This window comes from Sorex araneus, chromosome 1, assembly GCF_027595985.1.
Source record: "Sorex araneus isolate mSorAra2 chromosome 1, mSorAra2.pri, whole genome shotgun sequence".
NCBI classification, from domain to species: Eukaryota; Metazoa; Chordata; class Mammalia; order Eulipotyphla; family Soricidae; genus Sorex; species Sorex araneus.
This window is the reverse complement of record NC_073302.1, coordinates 67,201,355-67,213,946: the sequence shown is the minus strand read 5'-3', so window position 1 is coordinate 67,213,946 and position 12,592 is coordinate 67,201,355. Positions and strand designations below refer to the sequence as shown.

At 39.6% G+C, this 12,592-nt stretch overlaps 1 protein-coding gene across 2 annotated transcripts in view; it reads left to right on the top strand.

Moving 5' to 3' along the window:
- Positions 1–12,592, top strand: part of JAK2 (Janus kinase 2) — a 182,961-nt gene that overhangs the window by 74,530 nt on the left and 95,839 nt on the right. For both annotated transcript variants that reach the window (XM_004600138.2, XM_055138515.1), the window contains one exon: positions 7,512–7,635. In XM_004600138.2, the coding sequence (XP_004600195.1) occupies positions 7,512–7,635 (124 nt within the window). The remainder of the gene's footprint in view (positions 1–7,511; positions 7,636–12,592) is intronic.

The window sequence follows — 12,592 nt, the reverse complement described above, 5'->3', positions numbered from 1 at the left end:
GAGATGTCTGTTCCGTTGAGAACAAATGGAACATCAGGGACTACTTAGTTTTTCACAAACATTGTTTTGGTGAGATTCAGCTACAGTCAGACCTTTCCACACTGGCAGTCGAAGTCGACCAGCATTTGTACTGCTTGGCTAATGCTTGGTGTTATTAGAACAATGTCATCAGCGAAGCAGAGGGGCTGTAGTTGCTGACCATCTGTCTTCACTCTTATTCCTTCCCATTCCAGTCATTGCATGATGTTCTTGAGGGTGGCACTGAAGAGTTTCGGTGAAATGGTATCAACCTGCTGAACCCCTCTCTGTACGTCAATGATCACTTCCCTGTAGAATGGTGAGATCCTGGTGGTGAATCTGTAATATAGCTCATGGAGGATCCTGATGTATTGAATTTGAACACCCTGTTTGGCTAGGGCTTTGATGACCACTTCAGTCTGAACAGAATTGAAGGCCTTCTTTAAATCCATGAACGTTAGACAGAGCGGAATCTTGAACTCTCGAAAAACTTCAATGAGCTTGGTCACTGTGTGGATATGCTGGATCGTGCTGAATCCTTTTCGGAACCCAGCTTGCTCGCATGGTTGTCCTTCGTCTAGTGTTCTGCCTATTCTATTCAGGATGACTTGAGAGAACAACTTGTAGATGACAGACAGCAGGCAGATTGGGCGATAGTTGCCAATGTTGTGGATGTCTCACTTCTTATACAACAGAACGGTCCTCCTGGTTTTCCACTGGAACAGAACCTTGCATATGGACAGGTAGTGTGTGAAGAGCCAAGCCAGTGTATTGATGAGTACTGGCTGGCAGATTCTTCAGGTGTTCAGGTCTGACCTTGTCTGGACTGGGTGCTGTATGCGTCTTTACCAACAAAATGGCATGTCGGATTTCAGAAGGGAGGATTTTGGGAACGACATATCAGTCCTGTGGAATTTGGTATGTGGGTAGGTGGACATGGCTGTCGAGGAGATCCAAGCGAAGTTGTGAACAGTCCTCTCAATTGCCCTTCTGGAAAATGTGATAGACCTATCAGGATGTTGGAGTGCAGTCATCTTGGTCTTGTAGTTGGCTAAAGACAGGCGGGTGTTGTGAATACTTTTCCCGGCTTCTACTGTATCAGCGAATGCTGCTGCTCTTCTGTCTTTGAGGTCCTTTATCGCTTCTCTGCAAAGCTCTGTGAGCTCGGATGTTAGCTTGTGATTGCCTGAGGCTCGTGCCAAATGACATTGGTGAATGAGCTCGAGGGTTTCTGAAGACAGACGACTTTTTGTGGCTTTCTCTCTCTCTGCATTCCTTTGCACAGTCACGGAGTTGCTGAACCAGTCGATCATATTCCTCATCGATGTTGTCAATGACTGAATTTTCCCATATTGCTGCAGTAGTACTAAAGAGCTTCGGTTGGTGGTTGTTCTGGGATTTCTCTTCTTAAACTTTGCAGCCCTTTCTCCTCGCTCCCTGAAATAGAATTTTGCACAAAGAAGACAGTGTCTGATCCCGTTTGGAATTTTGGGACAATAGTGACATTGGTCAGGCAAAACCTTCGGTTGAATTTGTTGTGGTCAGTTTCGTTGTGGAGCTGTCTACCGGGAGACTCCCATGTCTAATGTTTAGATTTGGCCTTCTGGAACTGTGAGTTACCATGAATGGTCTTGGTCGACATGATGAACTCAGACAGTCTCTCACCCTGTTCGTTCCATTCTAGGCCATGGGTCCCAATGTGGATTTCTTTGCTTTACCTTCTTGGTCCTATCTTGACATTAAATTCACCAACAATCATTTTGTAGAAGGTGTGGTCTTCTTTATAGAACTTCTCCAGCTCCATGTAGAACTTCTCAATTTCTTCTTCATTGTAGTTGGATGTTGGTGCATAGATGACAAAGATAGAAACTGCCAGCAGTAAGCCACATCTATTCAAGCGTAATCGTCTAATTTGGGTTGTTAAGCATTCGAATGAATCAATGCTCATGGCCAAGTTCGTGTTGACAAGGTCACTAGTGTCACCAATGCCTCTGTTGTCACATTCTGAAGAACAGTTCTTCTCCAGTGTCAAAAATGGCGTGATGTGATTGATGCCTTCTCCATTCAGTCAGACCAATGGTGTCATACTTGATCTTCTGGTGCTTGCATCATCAGGTCCTTGATGGATGCTTCCTATGCCAGCATACGTGCGTTGAAAGTACAGACAATCATTTTAGTCCTTCTTCATTTTGGCAGTCTAAGTTCGTCCCTGAGATTTTATCAGCCTCTCCTTGCTCATCTTTCTTAATACTGCCATATTGGGGGCTCGAAAGTGTCAGGCTAATGAGGCCCATTGTTACTGTTTTTGTCATATCGAATGCCACGGGTAGCTTGCCAGGCTCTGCTGTGAGGGTGGGGCACTCTCAGCAGCTTGCCAGGCTCTCCAAGAGGGATCGACGCTTATAGGAAGGCCTTTAAGTGCCCTTACAGGTGTTCCCATGGTTCACACTATATTTGAACCCCATCATATATGGTGTAGAAATTATGGAAAATGGGTATTAGGTGTCTTATGGTATGTCGCGTGCCCAAATGTGGCCTGGAGCGTGGCGGTGGCTGGGTACTGGAGGTAGTGGAGGTCTGCTGATGAGGTAGCTGATGAGGTATTTATCTGGTGCGGGTAGGGTGGTTCGTCTGGGTTTGATCCCTGGGGCGCTGGAGATTGGAGGAGGCAGAGAGAGGATCTTGTTTCCGGATCACATTGAGCCTGGAGTTCAAGGTCGCAAAGTTCTGCTTTACCTGGTTCTGTGGGGCTTCACTCATACATGAGGTTCGGCTCGAGTGTCCAAAGCACTATACAAATTTAATGTGGTCCCTATCAAGATACCCATGACATTTTTCAAAGAAATAGACAAAACACACCTGAAATTCATATGGAACAATAAACCCCTCAAAATAGCTAAAGCAATCCTTGGGGAAAAAGAAGATGGGTGGCATCACCTTCCCCAATTTCAAACTACTACAAAGCAGTAGTAATTAAAACAGCATGATATTCGGCTCAGAACAAACCTGCAGACCAATGGAACAGAGTTGAATATCCTGTCACAGACCCCCCCAAATACATGACCACTTAATCTTTGACAAAGGAGCAAGAAATGCAAAGTGGAAAAAGGAAAGCCTCTTCAACAAGTGGTGCTGGGAAAACTGGATAGCTATATGCAAAAAAATGAACTCTGACCTCTGTCTAATGCCAGGCACAACAGTCAGATCAAAGTGGATTAAAGACCTCAATGTCAGACATAAACCTATAGGTCATAGAGGAAAATTTAGGCAGAACTCTCCATGACATTGAAGCTAAAAGCATCTTTAAGGAGTGACCATGCAAGTGGAAGCAAACATAAACAAATGGGACTACATCAAACTAAGAAGCTTCTACACTTCAAAAGAAACAGTGATCAAAATACAGAAAGAACCCACAGAATGGGAAAGAATATTCACCCAATACCCATCTGATAAGGGATTAATATTCAGGTTATACAAGACACTAGTAGAATTGTATAAGAAAAAACCTCCAGTCACATAAAAAAAATGGGGAAAAGTAATGAACAGAAGTTTCCTCAAAAAAGAAATACAAATGGCCAAAAGGCACATGAAAAAATGCTCCACATTCCTAGTCATCAGGGAGATGCAAATCAAAACAACAGTGAGATATCATCTCACACCACAGAGACTGGCACACGTTCAAAAGAACAAAAGCAACCAGTGCAGGCGTGGATGTGGGGGAAAAGGGACGCTCTTTCACTGTTGGTGGGAATGCTGACTGGTCCAGCCTTTCTAGAAAACAATATGGACAGTCCTTCAAAAACTAGAAATTGAGCTTCCATATGACCCCGCAATACCACTTCCTGGAATATATCCTAAGGGTGCAAAAAAGCACGGTAGAAATGACACCTGTACCTATACATTCATTGCAGCACTGTTCACAATAGCCAAAATCTGGAAACAACCCACATGCCCTAGAACAGATGACTGGTTAAAGAAACTTTGGTTTATCTATACAATGGAATACATAGAAGGACTGTACTCATTTGTGGAGTATAGAATAACAGCACATGAGGCTGACACTCAAGGACAGTAGATATACGGGCCAGGAAGATTGCCCCATAGCTGGAAGCCTGCTTCATGAGTGGAGGGTAGAAGGCAGTTGGAATAGAGAAGGTATCACTAAGACAATGATGGCTGGAGGAAACAGGATGGGAGATGTGTGTCAAGAGTAGATAATGGACCAAACATGATGACCTCTCAGTGTCTGTGTTGCAAGCCATAATGCCTAAAAGTAGAGAGAGAGTATGGGGAATATTGTCTGCCATGAATCCAGGGGATATTGGTGGTGGGGAATGCAACTGGTGGAGGGATGGGTGTTTGATTATTGTGTGATTGTAACCCAAACATGAAGGCTTGTAACTATATCACAGTGATTCAATAAAGTTAAGACGAAAAAGTCTTGGTGTTCTGTCACTGTTTATTTTGCTTGGAACTCTTTGGGCTTCCTAGGTAGGGGTGTATGTCCCCACTTCAGATTGGAGAAATTCTTGACTATTTATTTCACCAATTCTTTTTCTTTTTTTTGGTACTCCTGTGGTACAAATACTTCTTTTGATTCGTTACTTGAAATCTCTTATGCTTTCTTCATTTAAAAATTTTCTTTTTCTGTTTTCTCCTCTCTTTTTGATGATTTCATCTACCTTATATTAGACATCACTGATGTTATTTTTGATGACTTCCATTCTGCCACTGTGCCCTGCTGATACATTTTTTTTTCAGTTCAGCTACTGTACTGCTTAGTTCCATCATATCTGTGTGAAATTTTATCTTTCATTTGCTTCTTGAGCTTTTGATTTTCTGTGCATTGAAAAATCATTGCTTTGGGATCAATTAGATTATTCCTTGGGATTTTCCAATGGGATTTTTTTTTAAAGTTATGGTGTGCTTTGAGTCCACCCTGGGTATTTATTATAGTTTTTTGAGCCACACCCAGCAGTGCCAAGTTTTTCTCATTGCAGTCAGGGATTACTCCTGGCAGTGCCCGGAAACCTGTATGTGGTGTCAGGAATTGAATCCATGTTGGCTGCACACAAGACAAGTGTCTTACACTCTGTACTATTGCTTTGGTACCATGCTCTGGGCTTTTTGTATCTGTTCATTATTTAGGTACTTTAACCCCCCACCTCCCCATTTCTTTATTACACCTGATGCTATGTGAAGGCTAGATGGGATGGTATTAGTTTGAATTCATTTGGGTGACAGTGAGAGTTCACTTTCAGAAATTTGACTTGGTTATTGTGGTTTGAGTTTGTGTGGAGCTGAATGACTTCTGCTAAATTTTGGTATAAGTGCCATGTAGCAGCTATAATACCAAGGGTTAATGTGCCTGAGTTCTAACCCAGGGGTCACATTGCTGGTATCTGGCAGTGAATATGGTGTCAAAGTTTAGCCTGCCTGAGCAGTGACTGGGGATTGCAGTCATGTGTACCCAAAACAGTTATTCAGGAAGTTGACCTTCCTAGCTACTGGGGGATTTTTCATTTGCCAGCATCTGACCACAAATGTAGTGCCAAAGTTCAGCAAACCTACGTAGTAATCTATGATGTGATTTTGTGAGTGTTTGTCAATGTCTGGCATTAATTTGGAGTGAGTCTGTGCAGTGTCCTTATAAACAAATTTACTTGTCCCATTATACTGTAGTGCTATATTTGGGCAGTTCTTTATAACCAGGGGTGCATTGTCATAGTTACCATGTGATATGTCTTTGCCAAGTTGGAACAGGTCTGTTGAGCTGCCTGTGGTAATAGTTCCCTGGCATCAGTAGGCACTTTTTTGCCAATTTCCAAGGGCCCAGGCACTGGGTTGTGGTGTAAAGGGAACTCAGCTTGTGATTGCCCAGGAATAGCTGTATTTGTCCGATTCATTTAACCTTGTGGAACTTGAATTCAGATCTCAAATTCCCTCATGGCTCCTGTCATTTATGTTGACAGTATTGATTTGCAGTGAGTTGTTCCAGATTTCTAGACCCTAGCTTATTACACAGGTCTTTGTGCCTACGGACAGTCTGTGTGTGTGGGTGGTGGGATGTGGGAGGGAGGCAGTCTTAAGATGAGAGTAGGTGGTCTCTCCAGAGTTGAAGGTCTGTACTACATTAAAGGACCCCTTGGTAACTAGAAATGTTCGAGGGGCTGTGGCTTAGTTGTTAACTGACAGTTGTGGACTGGAAGGGACTGCGTCTGTTGACTAGTGTAAGCAAATATCACTCAGCTGCAAATTTGCTCTACTATTGGCCTTGCATGGGAAGTGCTCACCAAAAATGGCATCTACCAGCAAGATTACCAGCAGCAGCAGAGATAGTGCATATTCCTTCCTGACTTGGACCAGAGTGTCTATTTCACAGGTGCTTGCTCAGGATCAGAATTTGGGGAGCTAGGGACCTAAGTCTTTGAGAACTTAGAACCTAGAGTTCTGTGGCCAAAGTTTGTTTCCCATGAAGATCACCTTAAGTTTTGTTTTCTACCTGCTGCTACCCTTTGCTCCATAGCGGTGTTCCTTCTCTGGGAAGGATATCTAAGGTCCCCAGTGTCCTTAACAGTGGGACCTTGGATATGATTCTATAGTTAATTCCAATTTTATTCTGGATTTTATAGTAATGATAGAGTGCTACACAGATTCCCCTGATTTGGCCATCTCATTCTCCTGCTTTCTAGATTATCCTTGAAAAAAATCACATGTCCTTATATTAGGTGGACATTAAATTTTTCACTGTAATTTTGCATAATATAGGATGCAATTAACTTGTATATCAAGTAAATCTTTACATGAAAATTAGTAGCTTTATTGTTGTTCCAAAATTATCCATGAGGTTGGAGAGTATGATTCAGAGATTAAGGTGATTGCCTTTCAGTCAGAGAACCCTATGATTTGATTCTGCACTCCACAGGGTTCCCCAAGCACCTCTGGGAGTAACCCACAGGCAAGAGCCAGAGTAGCTACCTAGCACCTATTTGTGGCCCAACACCCCCCAACCCTAACCAGTAATGTCCAGATAGCTTTGTCATTTGGTTCTTATCCATTAAAATACACTGAAATTTGTATCAACCTTTCTGTAGAGAACCACCCCAAAACAGATAAAATATTTAAAAAAATTTGCTAGTAAAAAAGTCCCAGTGATATTTTACAATTTAAGGATGAAATATGTTTTATGAAGTATTCAATTATAACGCCCACACAACAGAGCCTGGCAAGCTACCTGTGGCATATTCGATATGCCCAAAACAGTAACAAGTCTTGCAATGGAGATGTTACTGGTGCCCAGTTGAGCAAATCGATTAGCAATGGGATGACAGTGATACAGTGATACAATTATTGAATTTTAAATTGTGTAAATTAAATTTTTTTAAGGCTGAAGCATTTTGTGCTAATTTCACTTCAGCCCCATTACAAATTATTCATGTTATGTAAATATACTTTTAACTCTCTAAGTCATGTTTTTCCTGCTTCTTTCTTAGGAATCACACCTGTATATCATAGTATGTTTGCTTTAATGAGTGAAACAGAAAGGATCTGGTATCCACCCAATCATGTCTTCCATATAGATGAATCAACGGGGCACAATGTACTCTACAGGATAAGGTAACTAACTCACTTAATGGTAAAACGGAAAAGTGGCGAAATGATTAGTTTTATGACATACATGAATGATTATTTTAAAAAAATAGTTGGCTGAATTAACACATAATCTTCTTTAAGAGTTTGTTTTTCCAGTAATGGAAGTGTGTTTTTTTGTTGTTGTTTTTTACATGTTTAACTAAAAGGTTGTAAAGATGAAGCTGTTCTGGTGGTATACTCTTTTATCTCCTATGACTGCAATGAAAGAACTTTTAAATAATGAGAATGGCCTTTATTAGCAGAATCCTAAGAGTCTGCAACATGCTTGGTTACTCAGAAAATTCAATGTTTTGTGCAATAAAATGTGATTTCAGATCTTTTCTTTGTATATACAGTTTTTTTAAGTTGAAGTGGAAAAAGATAATATTTTTCAGTGTTTATTTATGGCCTCAACTTATGAATTAATAATTTATGGTAATAATGGTAATTTAGGAAAATTCAGAAGAATGAAAGAAAAGAAATGTTTGATCTATAGTTCTTATAATATCTATCTATCTGATGCAGAAGCAGTGTTGCATATTTAAAAATCAAAAGCACTGGGGCGGGAGAGTGAGTACAAAGGTTAAAGTGTTTGCCTTACATATGGCTAACCTTCTGTCAGTCCTTGGCACCACACATATACTCCTGGAATCATGCAGTGCAGAGGTTTGAACTTTGACCTCTTGCATGCAGAGAATGCACTATCACTATTTGAGTTACATTCTTGGTCCTCTAAAACTATTGTTTACAGAATCTTTCTTTAGGATTGACAAAATCTGTCTTTATAACATTCAGTGAACATTTTCTGTATAGCTTTATGAAATTACTATCTTTTCTAATAATGAGACTTATTTTTAAATATCAGTAGGGTAGTACCTGCAAACTTTTTCTATTAAAGACCATAATGTATATATTTTAGATTTTTCAGGCCTTGCTGGTCTGTTATAACCATTCAGTTGCTATTTTAGTATAAAAACAGTCATAGAAAATAAATGAATGGCTGTAATTGGCCATAATTGTATTTAGTAAAAATTTATTTATAAAAATTGGCAGTGGATAATACTAAGATAGTACTCATCATTTCTTAATGATTAAAGCATCATTTCTTTTATCAATATATTATTTCCTCCTATTTTTTTTTAGTGGTGCAGTGGTAGGGTGTTCTGGCATCTCCTGGCATTCCCATTATGGTTCTTAGGGCCACAACTGGCAATCCTGCATGTGTATGGGGGTATGTGTGTGTGGGGAGTGGGGCATGATTCATGATATCTGGTGCGAGGGATTGAAATAAGGGCCTTGCACATACTAAGCATGGGCTTTTTTCAGTTATTATATCTTAGCCTTTAATTTCATCTATCCTTAAACTATGGGTATATATCCCTTGCTACCGATAATTAAAATTTCCAAGGAAAATTTAATTAGAAACTTTGCTTATAATTGGGTATTTTAAATGTAAATGGAGACAAAAGTAATTTAAAATTTTGAATTTACTGTCTGCTTATTGATTATAGACAATACTTCATTATATATGTAGGAGTTTCCTCAAAAGAACAATAATTATAAAATTATATTAAAGATCTTATATATAAAGATGTAATTTGGTTGACAGTCCTAGCACCGAGGGAATGGATGAGAGGTTTTATAGACTATTGAAATAAAGTTGATATTAAATTAAACTAGTTTACTTAAGTCAAAATGCTAAAAATAATTGTAACCTCTGAAGTGTTTTAAAAACATAACATAATTATAAAGGAAAGAGTTACTTAAAATATACTGAAAAATATCTATTTAACATAAAAGAAAACAATAATGGAGGAGTAGATAAGCAAAAAAGACCTAGGTATGTAGAAAACAAAGATCAAAATGACAGAAATACTACCTTAGCATTAATTGCCTTAAATATAAATTAATGGTTAAATTAATTCAAATGAAAAGGCAGAGATTAAAAGGAATTTTTTAAAATGAAGGTCTAGAATGATAATACAAGGGTTAAAGCACTTAGCCTCGCACGCAGCTAATCCTGGTTTGATCCCTCACACTGATATGTTTCTCTGAGTCCCTCTCACTTGGAGTGGGCCCTGAGCACAGAGCCAGGACTAAGCCCTGAAAACCCAGGTATGGTCCTAAAGCAAAGCAGAACAAAACAATGAACACACAACATGCTGTCTGTAAGAGGGATACTTTATATACTTTATATACTTTATATTCAAAGACAATTGAAAGTTATGAGTAGAAAAAGATGTCAGGTATTCAGATGTTCAATAATCAAAAGAGAGCTTTAGCTACTGGGTTTATATTAGTTGAAATTGGCTTTAAGATAACAATAACAGTTGTTCTCTTAAAGACAAAGAAATAAGCATAATATACTTGGGAATTATAGAAATTACACATATAAACAATGTGTAAACATTGTTTATAGCTATTATAAATATAATCCTAATTGTCATGGTCACTGTCATCCCATTGCTCATCAATTTGCTGAGTGGGCACCAGTAACATCTCCATCGTGAGATTTGTTGTTACTGTTTTTGGCATATCAAATATGCCACAGGTAGATACTTTTGGTAGCTTCTGTAGGACTCTCCAAGAGAGGCAGAGGAGTCGAACCTTGGTTGGCTGTGTGCAAGACAAATGCACTACCTGCTGTGCTATCGCTCAAGCCCATGATTCTAATTAAAGATCTGAAATCAGTGAAGCAACAAATGATGAAATTGCAGTGAAAAATAGATAACCAAACAGTAGTTGGAGACATTAACATCCCACTTTCAGCATAGGACAGTTAGATCAAAGATCAGCAAGTAAATAGATGACTCTATAAATCAGCTATTCAAACATATATAGAACATTCTTGTTCAACAGCAGTACAGTGTACTTTTCAGGTATACTCAGTGTACTTCCAACATCCAGAGACTATAAAACCAAGCTCCCGGAAGCGTGCGGCCACATCTAATAGCCTAGTTCTCCCTCTTGGAGAACCTGACAAGCTACCGAGAGTCTATTGCCCACTTGGGAGAGCCTGGCAAGCTCCCTGTAGGCGTATTCATATCCAAAATACAGTAACAGATATATACATACCTCTCGGAGAGCCCAGCAAGCTACCGAGAGTATCCCGCCTGCAAGGCAGAGCCTGGCAAGCTACCCATGGCGTATTTGATATGCCCAAAACAGTAATAATAGGTCTCATTCTCCTGACCCTGAAAGAGCCTCCTGCAGTTATTGGGAAAGACGAGTAAGGAGAGGCTGCTAAAATCTCAGGGTTGAGTAATAGAGACGTTGCTGGTGCCCGCTTGAGTAAATTGAGGAATAACGGGATGACAGTGATACAGTGATACTTCTCAGGTATACATGAAACATTTTCCAGTATATAGCATATATTAGCTCACAAACAGGTTGTATGAAAATGAGAAAGGGCGACTCATTATAAATCTCTTGGAAGAGAGCATGAAATGAGATGCCATAGCCATGCTGCCAGACCCCACTCCAGGCTGTTTTATTCAGGGCAGCCTGGAGGAGGACAGGTGAGGCCTCTCCCTGCCCAAATGGAGCCAGTCCTGGCAGCTGAAAACCTCCAGAACTCCAGAATAGAATATCTAATGGCAAATCTCCACATCTATGGTCAGCTAACTTTGCCAAAGGAACTGAGAATGTGAAATGGAATAAAGGCAGCCTCTTCAAATGTTACTAGCAAAACTGAATAACCATGTATAAAGAATTAAAACTGGATCTGTATCTCACATGTTACACAAAAGTCATTTCAAAGTGGATCAAAGACCTTGAGATCAGATCAGAATCTATAAGATCCATCGAGGAAAATATCAGCAGAACACTTGACGATCTGGGCCTTAAAGGTGTCTTCAGTGATACAGTGCCACTGGCAAAGGTGATAGACTCAAAAAGAAACAAATAGGACTACATCAAATTAAAGAGTTTCTGTATGGCAAAAGGAACATAGGGTAAACTAAAAGATGGCTAACCTAATAGTAGAAAATAATTGTGGTCAATATATCTGATAAAGGATTGATGTCTAGAATATATAAAATACTCATAAAGATCAACAACAAAATTTTCAAAGACCCCCATCAAAAAATGGGGAGAGAAAATGAGCAGGGACGTCTGAGGAAGACCAACAGATAATCAAAGATGTTCATCATCACTTACTACTAGATAAATCTAAATCAAGACAGCAATAAATAAAAAACCATTTATTTTTGAAAAGTCTATTCTTTTCTGAAGAATTGTCCTGGAATGCTTGTTAAAAATCAATGACTAGGTCGGGGAATGTGAGTAAACATGGTATTTAATCTTTTTTGTACATATGGTCATGACATATATTGTTAATATAAATCATGGTTATTTAAATCCACTTACTAGTAGTGTTTAAACTTTGTTCTGCTATTTTGCTACCAGTTTTTATACCAGTTTGTACCAGTTCTTATACTTATTTGCTACTATCTGGTTGGAGAATTTTCCCCCCAAATTTTACTTTATTAAAGCACTGTGAGTTATAGTTGTTGAGTTACAGTTGTTGGGTTTCCAACATACAATATTCCATCACCAATCCCACTACCATTGTCAACTTCCCTCCACCAGTGAGATTGGCACATACCAGAATAATGGGAACAGACTGTGTTGACAGTGATATGTAAGGAACTGTCATTCACCGCTTGTCAGTATGTTGTCAGATTCAACCTCTATGGAAAACAGTTACTGTTACTGTTACTGTTTTTGGCATATCAAATACACCACAGGTAACTTGCCAGGCTCTGCTGTGTGGGCGAGATACTCTCCGTAGCTTGCCAGGCTCTCTGGACAGAGAAATCGAACCCAGGTCGGCCACGTGTAAGGCGAATGCTCTACCGCTGTGCTGTCACTCCAGCCCAATGGAAAACAGTATGATAGTAAACTTAAAATTGAACTGCCATATGACCCAGCAATTCCACTT